The 24,899-nt window shown below is 32.4% G+C and overlaps 1 protein-coding gene across 2 annotated transcripts in view; it reads left to right on the top strand.

Annotated features, from left to right (window-relative positions):
* The window catches only part of capt (adenylyl cyclase-associated protein 1), a 286,526-nt gene extending 271,421 nt beyond the window's left edge, over nucleotides 1–15,105 (top strand). For both annotated transcript variants that reach the window (XM_085947686.1, XM_085947687.1), the window contains 8 exons: nucleotides 887–972; nucleotides 5,318–5,513; nucleotides 6,867–7,059; nucleotides 8,098–8,244; nucleotides 9,623–9,804; nucleotides 10,464–10,670; nucleotides 11,714–11,857; nucleotides 12,832–15,105. In XM_085947686.1, coding sequence (XP_085803812.1) covers nucleotides 887–972; nucleotides 5,318–5,513; nucleotides 6,867–7,059; nucleotides 8,098–8,244; nucleotides 9,623–9,804; nucleotides 10,464–10,670; nucleotides 11,714–11,857; nucleotides 12,832–12,921 — 1,245 coding nt within the window. In that variant the 3' untranslated portion in view covers nucleotides 12,922–15,105. The remainder of the gene's footprint in view (nucleotides 1–886; nucleotides 973–5,317; nucleotides 5,514–6,866; nucleotides 7,060–8,097; nucleotides 8,245–9,622; nucleotides 9,805–10,463; nucleotides 10,671–11,713; nucleotides 11,858–12,831) is intronic.
* The last annotated feature ends 9,794 nt before the right edge of the window (nucleotides 15,106–24,899 follow it).

Genomic DNA, 24,899 nt, shown 5'->3' with positions numbered 1-24,899 from the left:
GCTTATATGAAGTGTGTACAGCTCCTCATTTTACCTTGACCTCCAAATGCCATTTTCTTGAACAAGCCCAAAGATTCTCTTTTCTCAAAGATATTCCTATTTTTGCACACCATTCTGATCCACCCGTTAATACTGGGCTCATGAGAGCTTTATATAGGTTTGTTTTGGCTTTCATTGAGAGTGCCTTGCTTTTTAGAAGCCTTTGGAGACCAAAATGGTTGATCCGACGATTTATTTCATCGCTTGCTCACGTGAATGAAGAAAATAAAAATATATTGCTGTTATTTCTAACCTGAAAACATTCGAGAACCAGCGTGCGTAAAAATGTGAGGAAAGCAGGTGGTCTGTTCAATTCCTAAGTGATTAGGTATGGGAAAATGTTTTGATTTTTAGTATCACGTCGCTTCGATTTTTTGTATGTCGATAATTATTTTCATTGATTTTCCGAGATTTTTGGTATATCGCACCCTCGCAACTAAACTGCCACAATCAAAAAATACGTCAAACAGAGAACATCAGCTTTGAAGTCGCATTTTTGTACTGTGTTTTTGAAATATGTTATATTGAATGAAGTTTTGACTTGAATTCGATGACTTAGAGATATGAAATTTTCGGTACATATACTATGATAGACAATGAAACGTAGTAATTAACTCAAAACACGTAAATTTGGACTTGTGGCGGCTTAGTTGCGAGGGTGCGGTATATCCGTTGAAATATTAAAACATGTGCTTCAAAAAAGCGTACTGATTGGGAGGGGGTGGGAATTAGGATGTTTAAAAACTGCGATCCGGCACTATTTTATTTAGCACTACACCACTGGTACTCGTGTTTCTAAAAAAATGTTATAATTAATTTATTCATTCATCCTTTGTTGTTTCTGCAGGGGCCTCTGGCGCAGTACATCACCCTGTCTAACCAGATAGGGGGTGACGTGGCAACGCATGCTACCCTTGTCCAGCAAGCGTTTAAGTAAGTTTCATAAACATTATACTGTATCTAGGTTTCTACTACCCAGCCAAATATGTCTTATAGAATGCCCCAATATTTATGGGGCAATTCCATCAAAATACTAAGAAATTTTCCCTCCAAATATTATATTACCTAAGTAAATATCCCTATGATAATAATTATTATTATGACACACTATATAATACTGATTCAACATACACACACCCAGAAGCCATGCAGGCGTGCCTAACAGATAGAATATCGGATCGATTGTTGTTATTCTTAAGAATTTCAGAATCCTTTACAAATATTATTCGACCTTTTATGATGCCATATATACTGGCAAATTATAATAACAGCCCTGTAATTAAATAATTTGTTTTTATTTTAAAAAAAAAATACCCATGTTAAAAAAATAAAAACAATAATCCTCATTACGTTATTTATTAGAGATTATCAATTCAATTTTAATTAACATCGAAACGGGAATTCTTTCAAAATAATGTCACTTTTCATCTCATATTTTGTTTCTCGTTTTTTACATTTTTTCTCTCAAAGGTCAGGAAATTTTGTAGGTCGATGTATTTTAATATTTATTCATCCCTTTCGATATGTAAACAATTTATTTGATTTTTTATATACCCTTTGCTTAAAATCAAAGTTACTTTACATCAGTAATTATTATTATAAGAACATAGAAAAATAGTCGAGTCAATATTATTTATCCAATTCAATTAAAATTGTTTGTAGTACTTTTAATAATATTTTTTTCTAATTATATATAAATGTGATGCTGCGGCTGTGACTTCGAAATGAGACGAAAGCGTTATGCAGACAGAATAGGATTTAACCCTATGTTAACTTCGTAATCTTCACTCACAATCTCTCAGCTTCAGCGTAGTCTGATTAGCTTTGACCCTTTTGAGCATACAGATCTTATATTTTGAGACTAAGCACTTCACACTATTGAGATCCGTTTCTAGTGCTAACTGTGGTTATCTAGTTGTCAAATGCGATACGCACCTGAAGTGAACTAATCCTTTGGCAAATTTATCTGGTCATTGGGTCGAGCGAGTCATCTTATCTTGTTAATCTTTTTACGTGTACCGTTTGAAGTATTCTCTTTTATTGTTGATCAATCTCTGAGATAGAGGAGTGTGAATAATCACGCCTTAAACTGAGACGTAGATTCTTCAGTAGGATGAGTGTAATGAGTGCCCAAAAGAAAAGCAAAACTTTTCACGACGAGTAGGGAATCACTTTATGATAGACACATACACATCATATTGTTTAGTTGTCCTCAGCGAAATACGATAACAACGAGAGAATGTGGTAGATCACTGCAAGTTTTGATATTGGATAGTAATAGCGGCCTAAGCGTCGGCCTATAACGTCGTGGGTCCCAGGTTCGAATCCTGGGTTTGACAAGTACACATACTGTTTTTCAATTTGCGTGTCAGAGTATGGACCTAATATGTTGAGCAAGTGGCTGACATCCATTTCTCGTAAAAACAAAATCTGTTAATACAAATCTCCACTCTGTGGAGGCCCATATGATCCTATTAGGATCAGACATTGTCGAAGAAGAAGAAGAAGTTAGACCACAGCCCACTTGAAGTTGGACATAACTGACATAGGGTTACCAAATTAAAATTGATAAATAATTATAAAAAAACAATCTATTTATTCTCGGAGACGAATAATTTGTGTCATTTTTTAATGTTATAGACAGCAAATTAGCCGATTAGAACTTTTTAATGTCTTCTTAATTTTTCCTTTCATAATAAGATGTGATTGATTTTTGCGCTAATTGAATCTGTACGCAATATCATTTCTTTATAAATTATTTCTCCCCTTTCGAAGTTACATTAACTTCAGATAAATTAAAAACTTAAGAGGACATTGTATTAAAAATGGAAAATTACATAACGGATACTCTGTACAGAATAAGGTAACACTATCCTTAAATGTCCCAGTAAGTAATGACTATGCTTATCAATATCATAGTATGATATATTAAACGCTTTTCAAGCACCATTCTCGCTGTTAACTACGATTATGAGCGAATTTTTCACGTAAACAGTATTAATAATTAATTTAATATTTCGAAATTTTCTAGCCAAAACACTTGTTAGAGTGTTCCCTCAAATTGCTCAAAACCTTCTCTCCCCTACTCTACCCTCTGTCTGAGTTTTCAATATTTACCCAATCATTCAGAACGGGACGTGTTTGAGATGCCCCAATATTTTTTTTTACATATCGTTGCTTTTAGAGTGAAATATTTGATTAATTTTATCCAGAGCGCCCTAAATTTTATAACAAACCTATACACATATCATTAACTTTATTTTCGATTTTATGATGTTTGTAAATTTAACCTTTTTCCGTTCTTTAAAAAGGCAATCATATTATTCTAATCTAGCTCGATTTGAAGAATACTTTTTTTATATCGTATATAACACGGTTTGGTTCGAAGGAAAGAATGAAAATCAATTCAAGGGGCAAAATCTTATTATATTACAGACGCTCTAAAACGAAAAAGGGCTTGTGCAATAATTTACCTGACTATAACTATAGGTATAGACCAGTGGTTCTTAACCTTGTTGGAGGTACTGACCCCATCAGTTTCATATGCGCATTCACCGAACCCTTCTTAATTGGAAAAATAAAATATATTTTTTTTCAAATTCAAAACATAGGTATATATTTTACTGGTGTACAAAATGAACCTACTACTGCCTGCTACTTTCATGTCATTTTCGCAACAAAGTCTGTTCCTTTTCTTTGTTTTTATGTCCAGCATCCTCGAAAAGGATTGCTCGCAAAGCTGGATATGTTGTAACAAATGGTATGAAAATCTCCGGAGCTTTCTTAGCAATAACAGGGTACGTTACCATATTTTGTTGACACCAAAACGTTGAGAGCGTTGTTGTTCTGAAGCGTTGCTGTTGAACCTGGCTCTGCTGAATTTCAATGATTTCATCGAGGTATTCATCATTGACATCTGTTGTCTCAACACTAAACGTGAACGGCTGTCTCACCCATGCTGGATCTGACTCTCTTGTAGGGAACCCGAACCCCCGAGACTGACACACCGAACCCCTGGGGTTCGATCGAACCAGGTTAAGAACCACTGGTATAGACATAGAATTAGAATATAGACTCGCATTTGTCTTCTTTTGAAGAGCGTATCAGTCGGGCAACAGTCTTCTCCAAGGTTCTGCTACAGTTTTCATTTCTGTCAGGCCTGTACATTTGGAGAGAGTTGGGATCTTTCAAAATTGTATTTTTAACGTAACCTGCACTTGATGATAATTTTAAAAATACAAATACAGAATGTAGAGTTCTATGGTGTAATAAAAATACAGGGAAGGTTTCATTTCCATTGATTGATTTTTTTTTTGTTGTATTATCAAATTTCGTTTTGCGCGACCTCTCATCACCGTCGTGTCACTCTCGTGTTACAAGAAAAAATGCTAGCAATATTGCCGTTTCATATTTTCGTAGCGAGAATTTCGATCAGAGTTTTCATTTCAAAGCATTTTCTGTAAATGTGTTCACTCCGCAATTCTTTTATTGCGAAATATTCCGATTTTATTGAAACGAAATAATCGATACCCATTGTCACGGAATTGAATTATTATATAAATATAATCACAATTTTATTTGACTGATGCAATAAGTTTATTTACCTACTTACCTACGAGTTTATTTTTGAATTTGACAATCAACTTATTTGTTGATATATTTATAATAATTTTCAATCCGATCGAAATGTTTACACAAAATTTTATTACATTGCGATGGCAAACCTTTTTATTTTAGGCCAATTTATCCATTATCATAATAATTATTCGCTCGCCGTACAAGGTATAAGTAAAGATATATATTCTCTTCTGATGTGGACTATGGCCGAGGGGTAATGTGTCGGCTTATAATGTCATGGGTCCCGGGTTCGAATCCCTGTCCTTAAAATATTTACATGTTGTCCCTTTTTTCAATGTTGTTTAGACCCTGAGTATGGACCTCATAGGTACCATTTCTCGTAAAAACAAAAATTTGTTAATGCATCCTCCGTTCTGTAGAAGCCCATTTGATCTGCTTAGGATCGAATATGGCTAAAAAAAAATTAATTACCCAACTACTGTTATTTTTTTATTTGTTACAGCAGTCTTCGTCACTGATTAACATAGCTATATAGTATTTACTATCGGATGTTATTCGTAGCTGTTTATTTATTATTAGAAATTAGCTCCTCCAAAAAAGTTCCATAATTTATAATGTGTCATTTGATATGCAGGTTTCGAATTGTAGGGTAGTGATCACCGATTAGTATATTAATAGTAGATTGGTGTTTGGTTTTCAGTGCCCAATTGCAGTACCTGACGATGGCCACGCAGTCTGCGCAGCCCGGGCAGGCGCAGATGCAGGCCATGTTGATGCCCACCAGCCAACAGATCCAGGCCATCCAGGAGTTCAGGGAGAAGAACAGGGTCTCGCCCCTCTTCAACCATCTCTCCGCCATCTCGGAGAGTATCCCCGCTCTAGGATGGGTCGCTGTGGTAAGTTTTGTTTATAGATTGAATCAAATTTATCAGCAGTCAGTCGGCTGTCTATGGGGTTCCAATTGCAAAATGTCATGTTTCACTTTGAATTAGTATTACATAAAATACATGTCTAAATTGAAAATTAATCAAATCAGACAGTAATTATAGAAAATTGATATTTTGACCACCGTCTTGGTATTTTATGAGCATCCAATTGGAAAATGTCAAGCTTAATATGAAATTGGTATTCAGCAGCATAAAATACAATATGTCCAAACTGAAAATCAATTAAATCCGATGGTAATTATAGAAAATTGAATTTTTCTCTGCCATTTTGGAATTTAGGGTCCTGGATAAATTTTAAAGCGTCTCAATGGGTATCTTCAAATTTGGCCCTAAGAGATGCATTTTCTTCATTCTTTTATACTAAAGTGTACAATTCGTTGGATTTTCTGAGCCATGCATAAAAATCACAATTAGGGGTTCTGCTGTAGATAGCACGATTTGTTTTACTAGGTATAGATTTTATTCAATTACGTATATCTAACTGTTTTTGAACATAGATTTCTACACGTTTCTTGGCGGTAAAATATTCATGTAGGTACTTGGGGGTCAGTGTATTTCACCTTTTTTTATATTCTTTCTAGACAAAGGATTTGGACTCCTAAATGTGATGGTATCTTTTTTATGTAAAGGTAGATTGGCCTTTTTAGCCAGTACTCAAACTCATCAGTCCACTGATCTCCAGTGCACAATGACACCATTTAGCTATGATTTGTGACTATTATATCTTAAAGCCATTACATGGCAAGCATTTTCAGTAAGGATGTCATATATACGCCTAAGTGAAGTCCAACTTCACTGCAAATACAAAATAGCAATTTAATGAATCCGTGTATGAATATAACCATAAGAGAGTATTGAATGTTTCTTTTTTGAAAAGGTGTTTATTTGAGTGATGGTTAAGATGTGCGGAGGTGTCGCACACCCATCAATTTACATGATCAAAAGAACTGCGACGACATCTTGCAGCCATGATGAAGGGCGTGCAACGGTTCCACAACCACTGGTTAATATTTCCATGTCTGAACCGTACTTTAATGTTCACGTAGACTGCTACTTCCTCTGATTTGTGCAGTATTTCACCCCATATTAATTTGGTTTTCTGGCCAACTTCCAATACCTAATTCAAATGATGTGTATCTAAAACTTAACTGTACAAATTTATCAGCAATGTTTTAAACAGTGCTTATATTTGGGACAGTCATACCTTTTTTGAATACTGTATTGTATCCAAACCATGTTGGTAGTAAAAGCCATGAAAATATTGTATAACATAATTAAATTGATCACATTTATTATTTTCAGAGCCCAGCTCCTTCCCCGTATGTAAAGGAAATGAACGACGCCGGTCAGTTCTACACGAACCGCGTCCTCAAGGACTGGAAAGAGAAGGACAAGAAGCATGTCGACTGGTGCAAGTCGTGGGTGCAGACCCTCCAAGAGTTGCAGGCGTTCGTTAAACAGTACCACACCACTGGCTTAGTTTGGTCTGGTAAAGGTAAATATGAATATATTTTTACAGCAAACACAGGTTATTATTTCTGTAATCCAAATGACATGCTTGATCTCCTTTAATTCTTTTCTTAGCACTTGCACAGTTTTACAATACCAATAGGTGAAAAAGCTTCATTCATTTTGTATCTTTGTTAGAATATTTTAGTTATATGAACCAAATACAGTTAATTTTGGTAGTTAGGTTATTTTCTTACTTGGATAAGTTTACATCGCATTTCTTAGTTCCAAATAAGCAGGTTTGTTATGATTATTACAATTATTGACGTGCATCAATCACACAATTGACATAATTTACCCCAATAAGGCAAGGGGTGATTTGAAATATAAATCTGTTGTATAATAAAATTGTATTTCAGAGTTGAGTAAAATATTTTCTTTTGGACTTATACTATTTACTACTACAGGAGTTTTAATATTAATATTATCTTTTCAAAACATTCAGCATTATTTAGTTGCCGGTAATTTATGATAGTTTATAAAATGGGTTTTCACTTGGTGTTCACCAAGTGGTTTTTATTTGGTGATAAACCATTTTATAAATTATGTCCTATCTACACATATATATTTTTATTGAGATTATGAAATCATACTGTTTTTTTTTTTTATATTGACAATAATTTATTGGAATCTCTGCAGCTATGTTTTCTGTAAAATGATTATGTACTGTATTATACTGCTTCCACTCCTAGTGAGAAAGTCGACAGGGAGTGGTGTGGCGAGTTGTAGAAAAGGTGGATCGATAGGACTAATAACAAAACGGATAGGCGATTTGCCTGGGTGGTGCAGCACGCCTCTTCAAGCAGCGTAAACTGAACGACTTGATGGCTTTATCTGCCCTGTCAGTTCATATTGGCTTTGCGCCTTAAATTAGAAGTTTAATAGATAACTTCTACCCTAGCTGTCTTGGATAAAAAAATCTTTTTCCTTTATACTAATCATTTAAATTCATGTTACATATCGAATTTTGCAGTCTCGATGGTAAATCACACATCTAATTTTGGCTTTTGGTACTTTGGCTTAGGTTCTGGTGCGTGCCCCCCTCCCCCACCCTGCGGCATGCCACCCCCACCCCCCTGCCCTCCTCCGGTGGCTGATTTCGGAGACATGAGCGGCGACGATAGGAACGCACTCTTTGCTCAAATTAACCAAGGAGCGGACATCACCAAGAGTGAGTTGCCATCTTGATTTTCATCTTGGAGTGATAGTATTCCCATATGAACTGCTTTTCATACCGTGAAATCAGATTTAATCTACAAATAATTTATTTAAATATATTTCTTGTGATAAAAACAGACAAGATCATATCTACTTTTTAAGTCTTATAATGTCCATTACGTTACCTATTTCAAGCATATTAGTATTCCAATATTGCTAAATTAAATATATTTATTAACTCTAATGGTGAAAAGTCTATTTTTTCCTGCCCAGGTGCTTATGATTAATCAAATATAAATGCACCGGTGACTAAGTTCACTAAAAATACTTCAAAGTGAAACAGGTGATTGTAAAATTTGCATAACTGTTTTTGAATGTGGTACATATTTAAATCCCGTTTCACGCATTAATATGTAGGTTATAATGATCATTGATGAAAACTTATCCGTACTTATACTGTATATTATATAATTAACTGTTTTTTCATTCAATGAATAATTCACAAGATTTAAGAATGCAACATTCTTTATTAGACATACACAATTTGAAAAATAAAGTGAGTTAAATGAAAAAAAAATATTAGCAAGTGCAAGTACATCATAACTAAAAATTAGGAAATCCTGATACTAGTTATTACTGACAATCTTAATTATTGTTTAAGCTAATTGATACCTTGTTTTAAAGCACAAAAGCTGATTGTCAAAAATTAACACAACTTGTTAAGCACTTGAAAATGTAAAAACTACTAATTTCGTCGTAATTAGATAGAGCATACGTGGCTCAGCTGGTAAAGCACATTGGTGCGAATCCAGTGGATACGGGTTCATATCATGTTGGGGATAGTATTTTTATTAAGATTTTTTCTAGTGGGTATTTAGATATATCTGTGTTCAAAGTATGTATGTTTTAATTATGCATTGAATCTTCGGCCTCTCAACTGTCTTTATATGCTTTACAATTTTTAATGGATACATAAAGCAAATACTGAATATTCTTATATTTTTCTTGACACTAAGCACTGTTTACAAAACTCATATAATTAGTTTAGCTATATATATATATATATATATATATATTATGTTTCATTTTGCATAATACCGAATCACTTATCATTCATTTATTTTTCTGTTCCTGGAAGCTCAGTTTTTTTTTACTCATCTATTCTTTTTTTTATGCCCATGAATCTCTTATTTGTATAAATAAAATTGGCCATTTAAAATATTAAAATTTTTCATTAAGTCAAGTATTTATTGTAATAAAACTAAATTATATATTGTCGATTTGTTCTGATTTATTTGTCCCTGACAAAAAACACTCTAGTGGGAATAACAAATTGAACTATTTTATTTATTATGAAGGAATTGTCAAGAAACTATCTTGTAATATTCCAGGCCTCAAGAAAGTGACGTCAGATATGCAGACTCATAAGAACACTACCCTGCGTGAAGGGCCAGCTCCCTTCAAAACTCCTGTCGGTGCTGCCAAGCCCTTCGCCAAGAGTTTGCCCACTCCCGGAGCCGGACAGGCTGACAAGCCTCCCGTGTTCAACAGAGACGGCAAGAAATGGCTCATTGTGAGTTGTTTTCTTCGCGGAAAATTTTATGCACTTTTCATTATGTTGATTTTTCACATTTATTTCTTACTGCAGTGGTTCTGAATTTATTTTGTTACATGACACCCTTGGTGTGTAAAGATTCTTTCACGCCACCCTAAAGATATATATTATTTCTAAGTAGTCAATCAAAAAATTTTCTCTCCAAATTCGAATTGAATTTGAGACTTTAATTTATCTTTTCTTAGATGTCAATCGAAAGTGGCCCTGTCAGTAACAGACAAGAGATTTTTTTCTCTGTCAATCCATGTGCAGTGTTTTATGTATAGGTATTACCTTTCTGTTGTAAAAAATTTCAACGAAAGAAAGACATATTTTAAGGGAGAGCGCTAAAATACAGACTTGTGATGAATGATCACTGTAGCGATAAAGGAAGAGCACTTTATTTATTATCGTCTGAAGAAAACCACTGAAGAATACATATCATTGTGAACGTTCATTAGCACATTGAATTAAGATTATCTGGTATTATTTTATTTTTTTACCACCCTGTCCCTGCCCCTGGCAATTGTATACTGCCCACATTTTATATACTACTACTGAAAAATATTTATTTATTACCTATTTTAAATATCTAATAACTGTTAGGTACCAATATTGATTTGAATGAACTATTGCAGGAGTACCAAAAAGGCAATCCCAATCTGATAGTGGAGAATGCGGAGATGAACAATGTGGTGTACATGTTCCGGTGCCGCGACAGTGCCCTCAACGTCAAGGGGAAGATCAACAGCGTAGTGCTGGACTCGTGCACCAAGTGTGCCGTAGTCTTCGAGTCCCTCGTGTCTAGTGTTGAATTCGTCAACTGCCAGTCTGTACAGATGCAGGTTGGTTTGTCATACTATATTTTAATACTTTCAAATAAGTGTATCAACTAAGTTTTAGCTTCATAATAATTGGACTTGGCGACATATTTGTAAATTTGAGATAATTAGTTCTGGAAGTATAACATAAGTCATCCACCCTCCGAATTATGGTGGATTATGAATTATGTTGTTTTATCTATAATCTACTGTCCAACAACAAGATCTCGTCGATAACAGGAAGTCGCTGTAGTCGCATATATAAGACTTCTTAGTGAGTTACTTTTCATGGCAGCAACGCGTGTTTAAATAATGTATCAGCTCTCTTTTTAGATACGACACCTTTTCTTCTTCGCAATAAACTAAAATTGTACTAATAATAATTCTAGCATCACTCTTGATCATTTTAGACATATTTTTGTTATAAAAGCATCAAATTACGTAAATTAATAGATCTGTACTCTACGGAAGCTTTAATGATAAATTTGGGGGTGTTCCTCATTTGCGATTAACTGCACAGGTTAGTTAGTTCTTACCTTAGTAGCACAGGCTTGTTAGTTCACAGTTTTAATACGTGGACAGATCTTAGTGAATCTTAGTGGCATGTGAGTCATATTTAATTTTTTTTAACAGTTATTAGATAGCGGCAGAACGTAACATACTGGATTTCAATATAGACTTTTATCGTTTACTAGGGAGTATTGATTTTTTCATTATTCAATACACGGCAGAGTTCTAGCAAATGTTATGTTATCGTAGAATTACATTAGAGAATAAACTGATGTTTAGTGTAACCATATATAACAATGTTATGCTTCGTCTTCCGTACGTCCCAGATCTTTTCGGATGTTACATTATGAAATGAATACTTAAATTATCATATGTGATTTATAATGACTTTGGCTATTTTCATTTTGTTTGACTATCGTCTGAACTTATTATCTACAGCTGTTGAAATTAATCACACCGTACCAATGTAAGAACATCAAAATTTCTTTTAATCACCTGTTCGTAACCGCACCAGGCAAATGTCGTCTAATTAATTATAATAATATTAATTTTTTCAGGTGCTTGGAAAGGTTCCCACAATTTCAATTGACAAGACTGACGGCTGCCAAATGTATTTGAGTGAAGACTCGCTGGACGTGGAGATTGTCAGCTCCAAGTCTTCCGAAATGAATGTGCTAGTGCCCAAAGGCAATGGAGACTTTGTGAGTAACATCTATTACATATTTTCATAATAATAATGTGTATAATTGCTGCTGATCAGGAATAGAATGAATTTAAATTTTTCAAGCGTAACAATGCATACAAACTGATGATTAGTATTATTATTTCTCTCACAGACAAACAAAGTTCTAATTGGAATTTTATTTTCGTTTTTATTTTATTTTCTCACTGTTGTAAGTCAAATGGACACATGCGATTACGTACATATGTACTTTCTTTCAACATGGGAATGTGTGAGTGATGTACACAAAAACATTTTGTTTTGTGGAATAGTAATACTTGGATAATTATTCTTCAATACGTGCTATATTAGTTGGTAGAGCACACGTCTAAGAATCTGGCAGAAATCACATGCTGTTTTTTCGATGTGTGTTTGATCCAGAGCAAGGATGCAATGTGCTTGATGAATGGCTGATAACCATTTTTCATTAAAATTATCAGTTAATATAACATTCACTCTGTGAAAGACCATATGCTCAGTTTAGGCTCGGAAATGGTATAAAATATAGCTTTTAAAATGTAACAGCCCTAAAAGAACTAGATTATGTTGAAGAACCACCCAAAAAAATTGTTCTAAACGACATGGCTGCAGTGCCGCTTTTATTCAAATTAATGAATTCAAAGATTTGAAAATATGAACTCAAGACACCAATACATAGATCTCATTCAACAAACGCTTACCTGTTGTAATCAAATTCGACTTACGACCTAGTTGGCGGAATGTAACCCCATCATAAGTCGAGAACTCACTGTATAAATATACGAAATTTAAACTCAAAAATCTATATGATAATGATTGTTTTTGATACTTTTGATGGATATTTTGAAAATAGCATCACTTACACTAACCATATTCAGTCAAAACATGAATTTAGCGGGAAGTGGCATTTGTCTAATTTTGATACCAAATTACTCACATTTTAATAATCTGCATGTCTCTCTTGTATTATTTCAGACTGAATTGGCTGTCGCAGAACAATTCAAAACGACGTTCAACAAACAGAGCAAATCCCTTGCCACCGTTGCCGTTGAGAACAAGGGCTAAGACGGAAGCCTCGCAGAGCCCACATAAATCAAATCACTTCATACTTTCAAACAATTTTGATTTTTTTATAATTATAATTTCACTACACGGGGCAACACTGCATTACACAATGGTTGTCAAATATTCTAACGTAATCGACATATGAGATTTAAAATTTTTAAATGTGTACTACTTCATACAGTGTGTATTTTTTTTTTACTCATGTTACAATGTATGTGATCAAAACACCTGTAATTAATTTATTGCGGGCGTAAAACTCTAAAAATAATTTTGATACTTAATATTATACACTAAAATATCGATTTATCTAGCCTAGTGTTTAAGTAATCTATTTTTCACATTATGATTATTTCTGTGAACCTTTATACCAAAATGTATATATATATAATATCAAATACTTTCATCATTTACCTACGTATATACTTTCAACTCTCGATCAACATGATTTCTATAAAAATATTACCTATTGTAACCCCTGTATGAATTTTGATGAATATGTATTCGTAATAGTTATTGATAAGACGTCATGCTTTTTATTTTAAAGTTTTAAGTTGCATTTAATTTTGAATTACCTTTTTAGTTAACAATATTTATTATAGCATAATTTATGTAAAGGATATTTTTTTTGCATTACACCTTTTTTGGCAAGTAACTTTTTTTTGTCAATTGTTTTGGATCGGCCTGAATGAGTATGAAATTACTACTTATCAATTCTGTTTGTATTTGAAGTAAATCTAGCCTATGACGGTCTTGAAGAATTGGCAAGGTCGTCAGAGTGTCCGAATGAGTCTCGAATGTCGGACAGGGAAAACACTCAACAGACTGCGAAACAAAATAAGGTGCACTCAAGACAATGTATTATCTTGTAAAACTCATAAATCCCATTTTCATAAAAATAAAATAGTTTTTTTTATTGAATATGGTATTTTATAATATGAAAGATTCTTGTATAATATCACATTGAATCAACTAAAAATCCAGTCGACGAAAATCCGTATTTCTTGTCTTACGTGGTTTACAAAATAGACTGACGATATGATGGTACATGGGATCTCTGATAACAAAGCATGGAACACTTGATTTCATGTAAGGCATGCCCACTAAAATGCAATTTAACAAGATCCAAAAAAAGCTAAGGAAGACGGAGTTGCCTTTGCCAGCTTCTGAAGTGACACCCTGTAGCTAATTGAAAACACTAATAATGAGACAAATACAATTTTTTAGGTCTATGAAACTATTCATCAAATAAAATTTTCTGTATGATAGGTGTAAGATAGATAAAATCACATTATTTCAAAGTATCATTAATAATATAGTGTTGGAAAAAAGGGATGATTGAAGTTTAGTTTGATTGATGACAACATTACAACATTTAATTGATAATGTAACATTGTTTACTCAATTATTTTTGTCCACCAATTGTTTAATTTTAATATGTATTACAACTGTCATTATATTAAACATAAAACAACATTGCCACTCGTCAGTATTTGTGGAAGCCATTCGATAATTAGTTCTGAATGGTTGTAATTATTAAAATTAAATAAAGTCCTTTTGACTGATGTTTTTAAATATTTAATAGATGTTGTAATTATATTTTAAATAATATTTCTTGACAAGGTCGTACTATGTATGTATTCTTATTTTTTATACAGATGTGTGTTTTTATTTTGCATCTAACTTGTATTTCTTGTTTATAAAGTTGTTTTATTTTTACGCTTTTGTTTGAAACAGTATATCGCTATTGCCACAATACTTTTAAATGTTTTAACTATATTGTCACCCAGTATAAAGAAAATACATTTTATGAAAAGTATACATTTGTTTTATTTAAACGTTATCTTTCATAATTTCAAATCGCACAATTATGCTCCATCTCTCCCTATCCTGGGCCAGTGTCTTACATTGATCGTTCTAGCATCCTCATTGACATCGTCCATCCACCTGAGTCTGGGCTTACTTAGTAGACCACCGATCATCTAGTCTGGTAGCCGAGATGCCCCTTGGGCATTGCCCATTCTTTCTTCTACATAGCCTAGCAAGTCTACAAAATTTAACGAATGCGAAGATACATTCTTCTCTTAGTATGGGGCAGGGATGGCGAACCTATGACCCGCGGGTCAGACACTGACCCATGCGTTGATTTTTATAAAGTTATTTTTTATATCATAAAAGAGAGAACAGTCAATCAAAAATATAAAAAAAATAAAGTATATATATCTAATGTTGAATTTATTAAAAAATATTTCCAAGTGGCCATTGGCTAGCTAATTATTTTCTATCGTATCAGTGCACCTGTGTATGACGTACATGGTCGTAAAACGTCGTGTTTCGTCCTTTTGTCGCGAAGCATATATGACGTGCATACATATTCGATGCATCGTAGAACGGGGAGATTTACCAGTGCTGAACTAAATGGCAGCCTTGTCGTACGTGTCTAGAAGTGTTTAATAATTCAACATTACCTATTATTATTTTTTTATTATTAAAGTTTCTCATCTATATAATATATATCCGTACCAATATGGCAGAAGCATATAAGTTGTGTTTTGGCGATTTTGAGATTTGAATGCCAATATGTCAAAAAATGCCTACTTTATGTTATGGCAAAAGCATATATCTTAAAACCTATAGATTTCTCGTAAAACGACTTGGAAAAACAATACATGTCATAAAATTTCAAGCTCTAACAAGGCAACAGCATATATGTCTGACATATACGCTTTTGGCATATTATAAAATTACGCATGCGCAGACTTATCTATGGTATTCTGCATTTTTGGCAGCTGTCTTTACTGAATTTATAAAATTAGCAATACAGAGGGACTGGAATATAAAGTATGCAAAAAAATGTTTCAACATGTCTTTGGTATCACTGCAAACAAAGTAAAGATACAGGATTTATTGGTAATGATAATCGTGGAAAACACAAACCCATAAACAAGAAAACGAACGAAAGGGAAGAAGTTACTGCACACATAAAAAGCTTTCCTAAACATGAAAGTCATTATTCACGTCGTCGCACATCCAAAGAATACCTGTCTGGGCAGCTAAACATATCAAAAATGTTTGAAATGTATTGTGATATGCAAACGGAAAAAAATATGATTCCTGTGTCATATAGTATGTATGCTTCAATTTTTAAAAACACCGGAAATAAATTTAAAGTAGCTAGTAAAAACACATTAAAACTTGTGATACATACAATATTCAATTAAAATGTGCTACAGATTTACAAATAAAACAAAAATTGGAAACAGACAAGTTTGCAAGTGGCAGATGAAGGCTATGAATTAAAAAAAACGATAAGACCAAAGCTCTCCAATCTGAAGGTAAAATTGCTTTTTTAGCATTCGACCTGCAGCAGTGTTTGCCAATGCCTTCTCTTAACTCAAATATAGTGTACAAAAGGCAATTGTTCACATATAATTTGACCGTAAAAAATTGCACATCGAACCAAACCTCATGTTATATGTGGCACGAGGGAATAGCTGCAAGGGGAGCCAACGAAATAGCGTTTTGTGTGATAAGTCTTCTGAATACCCTAAGTCCAACTGTTGAAAGTGTTATTGCATCTTCTGATTCTTGTCCGGGACAAAATAAAAATAACATAATAACTGCAGCTCTATCTTACTTTGTAAGTACATCACCAACTATCTAGGTCATGGATCATAAATATTTGCTCCCAGGAAGGCAATTCACGAATGAAGCACTGCAAAACACGTCACCGAACCGCTTTAACTGAAGTACGTAAAATTTTTAGTTTTACAGGAGATATTGTGTGTATAGAGCTTCGAACGAAATGGATACAAGATATATAAGTGCGAGTGAGAAAGCATTCAGCATGCTTATACCTCATGTCCATGCGTTAGAGTAAGATAGAAAGTAAACATGTCATGACGGAACTCTTCTGAATTTCATGGAAATTAAAGAACATTTTTATCCATTTTGGTAATGACTTCATATTTAATCAGTACTTACCGTTAACGTTGCATGATTAAACCATTCATTGTTGAAGTACGTAGCCAATTAATCGTCTCCAATATAACAATATTACAACACAGAATTTCCGTTGTATTTTGCAAACAAACATGTGTGTTTCTATATTACAAAATCACAATAAATATTTAAATGAGAATTTAAACACAAAATAATACTTTCAGCGGTAATAGTTATGTAAAAGATAGAAAAAAATAGAATAACAGCCTCTTCTATACTACGTACGAATTTCTGACGTTTAATAAATGTCAAACGGAGAGTTGCTAGCGCCTCTACCGCCAAAGCTTGTGTACTTCAATTGCATACTGTAGTCGACACTACCGGTTGACTTTTAATATACTTCGTTGAAGTAGGCTTGCGCTTACGTTGCGCAACCGGTCATAGTGCTTCATTCGTGAATTGCCTTCCAGGCCATACATGACTTGAATGTGACACTGACTATTCACGTATTGAAAAAGCCAAGAAAACTTCCAACATAGAAATTAATATTCCCCATGATTGGTATCAGTTTGTTAGAACAGTAAGGGATTAGAAATCTTTTATTGCTAAAGAGATGTCTCAGGATGAGATTTACAATTATTCAAGACTTCTTTCTAATCAACTGGTGAAGCGAAAAATTAATACAGTTGGAGAAAATGTCGTTTGGAACAAAATTAGATGGTTCAGGTATGAGGAGGAGTTTGGTTTAATAAAATTTAAATATTCGTTACATGAAGATGACCTATTTCTTCAACTTGATTTATGCCGTACAACAAGAGGAAGAAGGAACATTGTTAACATATTAAGCAATGCTGTAACAGTCCTCTGCCAATAAATCAATCTAAGAAAGATGACCTCATCAGTTTATTGCCATTGATAGATCCGGCTTATCATCCATTTTATATAAATTTAAAGTTATTAATATTTAATATAAAATTAAATACGAGGGTGGGTCAATAATTCCTTAGAAAAAAGCATTAAAACAGTTTTTATTTTTGTATTTTTTTTTATTTCTCAACATAATCTCCTTGGAGCTCAATACACTTGGTTAGACGTTTCTCAATTTTTTTTAAACCGTCAGAAAAATAAGTTTTCGGAAGGTCCTCAAAATAAGCATTTGTCCGATCGATGACTTCTTCATTTGAAAAAAAACGTTGTCCACTTAGCCATTTTTTTAAGTTTGGGAAAAGGAAAAAGTCACTGGGGGCTAAATCTGGCGAATACGGTGGGTGGTTGACCAATTCGAACTTCAATTCTTCAATTTTAGCCATTGATCGTAAACATGTGTGAACACGGGCATTGTCCTGATGAAAGAGGATTTTTTTCCTGTTTAAATGAGGCCGTTTTTCTTCAATTTCGTTTTTTAGCTGGTCCAATAAAGAAGTTGCATAATAATCCCCTGTTATTATTTTTCCTTTTTCCAAATAGTCAACAAAAATAATTCCACGTGCATCCCAAAATACAGTAGCCATAACCTTACCAGCTGATTTTACGGTTTTCGCCTTTTTTGGACATGGTTCGCCTTTCGCAATCCACTGCTTTGACTGTTCTTTCGTCTCGGGAGCATAGTGGTGTATCCATGTTTCATCTACAGTCACAAAGCGACGAAAAAATTCATCCGGATTGCGTTGCATGAGCGACAACAGGGCTTTAGAGGCCACCACCCTATTGCGTTTATTGTCGACTGTGAGCAAACGCGGCACCCATCTTGCAGAAACTTTTTTCATGCCCAATTTGTCATGTAAAATAGAAATGACGCTACCTTTTGAGATCCCTGTAACCTCAATTATCTCACTCAACTTTAATCTTCGGTCACCTAACACCATATCGTGGATTTTATTGATCATTTCTGGTGTAGTCACCTCTACAGGACGTCCTGAGTGTGGTTCATCCTTTGTTGATGTACGACCACGTTTAAATTCATTTAACCAGTTATAAATAGTTGCAAGTGAAGGAGCAGATATGCCGTGAACTAAATCCAACTCATTTTTTATTTCCTTTGCTGTTAACCCTTTTATATTAAAATGTTTAATAACAGCTCTAAACTCAATTTTCTCCATTTTTGTAAACAAGCAAATTTTTTTTTTAAATGTACGAAAATAAAAAACAACAACCCGACCAATCTGATTGAAACTTCGCAGCATACTGAATCGGTAGTGCCGCTGCATGAAAACAAACCGCTTACAGTACTAGTCGCGCCACCTGTCGGATTTTCTAAGGACTTATTGACCCACCCTTAGTTTAATTTTATCATGTTTTCATTTAATTTCCATGCTCTTGTTTTAATTTCATAAGTTTTTCTATAATAAAACATCTAAATGATATATTAAAATGTTGAAAATATTTTTATGCCAAAACCCCACCCCATATGTCATTAAATGCTCAATAACTCATGTAATTACTTAATTTTCTTTTTTTAATAAATATCTTTTAAAAATATATTGGTTTTTACCAACTATTATTAATACTGTTAGTTTCATTTTATCATGTGTTCATTTAATTTCCAAGATCTTGTTTTAATTTCATAAGTTTTCTTTAATAAAACATCCATTATTGTAAATGATATGTCAAAATGTTGAAAACATTTTTATGAAAAAACCTCATATCGTCACCGTTCAGGCAAAAGTCACCAACCCTGAAAATGGCAGTTTTGAGTTGAGTATGTCACCCGAAGCGTAAAATTATGTTCTTTAACGGCCCACGTGCTCGTCGTAGGTGGAAATTGAGTTTTTATTGTATTTTCAAACCATGATCCTGGACACTCCTTAAACGTTGTAGATAATCTATTTATATAATTTTGAAGCCTCATTATCCTTTATAAATATTTTAAACATTTGATGAATGCATAAAGTATTTTTATTACATAAAATAGTATTCTTTTAAACCTCTCGCTCTAATGTTTCAGAATGTAGTCATATTTCGGTACATAACTGTGCAGTGGTGTTAAATTTTTTTACATTCATTAATTCTTAAATGCATTTATAAAACCATTAGTATAATTTATTATGAGATAATTTTTGTAAAATATTCACGATAAAAAATTATATTGATAATCTCTGTGATCCTAAATTTGACAAGAATTAGGCATTTTATTATTCAAAAAATCGGCAAGATTAACACATTTGAAGATGATTCTAAAGATACTTATTATAAGCTATGTCTTTGACCATTCAAGTGTGATAAACATTTTATGAATAATGATTGCTTTATAATAATTATTGACCTAAGAATAAGGTAGTGTTTTTTTGAAATACGCCATTTCTTTTGTCATTCCCCAGTGATTAAGCTACAACATACGGCCGTAGCCATAAATTGACAAACTATAATTGAAGTAGGAAGTAAAATTATGTTAACGCGCGTGTTTGAACATGTACCTAACCTAATTTTTTTTTATTTTTTTTTAAACGGTACATGTTCAAACACGCACGTTAATATCATTTTACTCCTTACTTCAATTATAGTTTGTCAATTTATGGCTACGGCCGTATGTTTTAGCTTAACCACTGGGGAATGACAAAAGAAATGGCGTATTTCAAAAAAACACTACCTTATTCTTAGGTCAATAATTATTATAAAGCAATTATTATTCATAAGATGTTTATCACACTTGAATGGTCAAAAACATAGCTTATAATAAGTATCTTTAGAATCATCTTCAAATGTGTTAATCTTGCCGATTTTTTGAATAATAAAATGCCTAATTCTTGTCAAATTTGGGATCATAGAGATTATCAATATAATTTTATATCGTGAATATTTTACAAAAATCATCTCGTAATAAATTATAATAATGGTATTATAAATGCGACCAAAAAATAATAAATGTAAAAAATCTTAACACCACTGCACAGTTATGTACCGAAATATGACTATATTCTAAAACATTAGAGCGAGAGGTTTAAAAGAATACTATTTTATGTAACAAAAATACTTTATGCAGTCATCAAATGTTTAAAATAACTATAAAGGATAATAAGGCTTCAAAATTATATAAATAGATTATCTACAACGTTTAAGGAGTGTCCAGGATCATGGCTTGAAAATACAATAAAAACTCAATTTTGACCTTCGACGAGCATGTCCCCCCTTAAGATGCAAAACTCACCTCGGTACATTAGTTAGTAAAATTTTGCTTAAATCCGAATTATTTGTTTTTCACTAAATGACTTTCGATAAAATCTTAACAAGCAAAAGTCATTATAGGTGAATAGACATTATAAAAAAAAATCCTTCGTTATAAATATACAAGCAAAAGTCACTATACTATGGATGGTGAGTTTTACTGATGCTTCTTTTGGCTAACATTGTTCAGATTATTAACAAGCAAAAGTCACCAAACCATAATTTGAGCTACCTTGCCTCCTTTAAAACCTTCCAGATGTTTTAATTAGCATCAAAAAGTAAAAGTACCTTAAAGAAATTATTAATAAGACATGATAAAATAATTTAATGTAGATAAAACCTTCAAAACATTAAAATCTGATTTTTCCTGCATTTTCAAACTTTCAAATTGCGATATCTCAAAACTATGTTTTTAGGGTTGGTGACTTTTGCCTGAACGGTGACGATATGTCATTAAATGCTCAATAACTCATTGAATTACTTGATTTTCTTTTTTTATCAAATATATTTTCAAAATATGCTATTTTTTTTATAATAACAACACTAAACAATCCAATTTCCGTCATATCCTGATTTGTGACACTTCTTTAAACCTTAAAAACCTTCTCCTGTAAAATGCGAAAAAATGACTTATATGCTTCTCCCATATAGGTACGGATATGTAGCTATAATATCATGTACGTTAATAAGAAATTTCTTCTCAAATTATTGTGTTCTAAATATAAATATTTTTGGTTGTACTATGTCGGCGGTAAAAAAATAAAAACAAACGATACAAGTTCCAGACCATATCAAACAGAATGGTGTGATTGAAAAGAATAAAACGACAATGTAAACAATTTTATCAAAATTCAGGACCGGATTCGTCAGATTAAATGAAAATTCTCAAATAAAACAATTGGTATCCAAGTGGATAGTAACCAAGTTAAGTAAAGCGACTTTAATGATAAATTTGCATTTATTTATTTTATTCTACACAACTATTTTAAACAATCGGTAAATGAAGATTGGTACTTAAATAATATATTATTCCTATATAGACGAATACTATTATTATTAATTTTTTTATGTGTTTTAGTATTCAGAGAGGTACAAATAGCCCCCACAACGGGCGGCTGACAGGGCTCTAGCCTGGAGGCCCGGCATGACGGGTCAACTAGTTAAGTGAGAAAAACACCACAAATTTTCTCTAATAAAATTCTCTAACGAGCTAGTACTAAAAAAATAATGAACAAAATTTGACCCACTTCTCAAAAAGGTTCGCCATCCCTGGTATAGGTTCACATATTGTAAGCAGCAACTTTCTCTCAAATACATAGAGCGCATAGTCTAACACTGCAACCCATGGGTTAAAATTGGTTACATAAACGTCATGTAGGTATATCAGAATTGTTATATAATGGGAGAGGATACTAGACAGTTGATTTTGTAGATTAGTCGTACCTGTGACTGTTCAATAATATTAGAAACGCTGGGATTTAAGGAACATGAAACAATGGAAGTAAATACAACATGGTTTTTAATTTTTGTGAAGTGTTTTTTTATTAAATACATTGTCGCCATGTTGTAGTCATTGGCTTTGTTTACATCAATTCGATAAAATAAAAATAAATCAAGAATTCGAGGTAGAGAAAAAAAAACATAAAACATTATGGATGAAAATGACCCTCGTTGTCCATTCAATTTAAATCAATCGATTAATCAATCAATTATTCTTACATATATCACATTGAGCGGAAAAGGCTGGTCATTCTTTAAATTCATTACTAAATAATATTCAACAAAAAATAAATACTTAAAATATAATAATACGATTAATATTTACATGATTTTGTGTTTCCACTGTAGAAATAATAATAATATATGATAAGGTAATATTATATGGAAAATTATTTAAATATTTATACCTAACGATATTGATTAAAACATTTTTGTAATTTTTCAAAGAGACATGCATACAATGTGTATGTTGGTTGGTCATATTCCTCTCTGATTTTTTAATATTTTATAGTAATGTTTTTTAGACTGGAAATATACATTTGATTAAATAATTAATATTTTTCGCAAAGTAATAATATATCTAAGTATTTTAATATATGTAATAAGAAATTGTTTTATAAAAGTTAAATACTTATTTAGATTACGAGTAATAATATTCAGACTTTTTACATGAATTACTGAGAAGGCTCTCGTAAATCAACATTATTTTATTTCTCCAAACCGAGAATAAAAACGATGCTTGGGAAGTATTTCAAAATAGTTTCCATTTATCTATCTTTCATTTAAACTTAAAAATCACCACTGGCAATAAAGCTTTATTTTTTTATAATTTTTTTCGTTTTTATCTACTTAACTAATAATAATTATTATGAATAATATGCCAGATTGTTATAAAATTAATTATAAAAGAATATGTATTATCTATGCTATGTCATCAAGAGCAGTGATAAGCAAATTTCGGAACATATGTAACATATCCAAGAGGCTGGATAATTACAAGCACCATTTTTAGAGATTCTATATTTTGTGTGTCAGAAAATTAATAAAAACTGGCTAAGTAGGTACATGTTAATTCTGTATTTTTATAATTAAGTAATAATATTGTATAAAATGAAAATAAAAACAATTCTTTGATGAAACTTTTAATTACCAGTATCATACAGTGTAACACTAAGATAGCTGGTTGCTCATCACTGCTCTAAATGGTTGCTACTCCCATAGTTTGTAACATCGCTAGTATTAAAAGATTTGAAAACTACTTTTAATTAGAATGCAAAATGGAAATGCGAAAATACAATTTTTACAAGTGTCACAGTGTGATTAAATTTAATTGTGTGTACAGGAGATGATAAATTTTTGGTTTCGCAAAACACTGGTGTGACATACACACCAAGAGAAATCGTATTATGTGCCTTTTGCAACAATTTGACTTGAGTCATTTTGTTTTAAAACTGACCGTGTAAAACTTGACGTTGACAGGTTTACACGAAGAGTTGAATTAAATAAAGGCCCGAACACCACAAAATTCAAAACTGAGGTATTAGGTCACTTATTCTAAAAACCAATACCGTCAAAAACTGCACAAGCTTGAAATTTTGTTTTTAATGTAAGTACCGTTAACATTAATAAAGGCTTATGTCACAAGAAAATGGTTTTAACAGTGAGAGATACCATTGTGTTAGGCCCTTTTTTACAGTATGAATGATGTCAATAGGTTAAATCAACTTTACTTCACTGACACTGAGGCCCTTCCTCAAACAATGCTTAACATTAAATTTTAAATATATACATAAAGCATTTTTTTACTTTTTTATGAATATATAATGTAAAAATATTAATTAAAACATAATATGTCACGAAAAAGCAGAAATAACCCGAATACATATTGTAGAAATAGGCAAATAACTTTGTAAACGTCTGTGATCAATTATTAAAAAATATGTTATTATTTACATAATAAGACATGATAATAATATTATGTATTTTTGTAAACAGGTTTTCTCCAAATAATTAATTTGGTGCTTCGGCCCTTATTTATATAAAATCTTCATACATACGAAAAAAGGACTAAAAGTATAAACTAATAAGTACCTACTGGTAAGTTTTCATTTAATAATATAGACGGCAAGAGTAAGTCCTTTACAATCAACTTCTAATTACCATTGAAGGAATGGAACAAATGTTATTGTAAAGAAAAAAATTATTGTTTTCATACCTTTTCTTAACAGATAGTTAATAGACATTGACCATTTAAAATTCTTTCACTGATATACCAGCTTTTAAATTACCTGTTTTCAACAATAGTTGAAATTCATTAAATTGTGATCTTAGAAGGACATGTTAATAAAAATTGTAAAGTATATTATTATTTTCTTTTT

The sequence above is a fragment of the Rhyacophila brunnea genome, unplaced genomic scaffold (assembly GCF_057557595.1).
Source record: "Rhyacophila brunnea isolate RB1 unplaced genomic scaffold, BYU_Rbru_1.0 scaffold_2, whole genome shotgun sequence".
Classification (NCBI taxonomy): Eukaryota; Metazoa; Arthropoda; class Insecta; order Trichoptera; family Rhyacophilidae; genus Rhyacophila; species Rhyacophila brunnea.
This window is presented reverse-complemented; position numbering and strand designations above follow the sequence as displayed.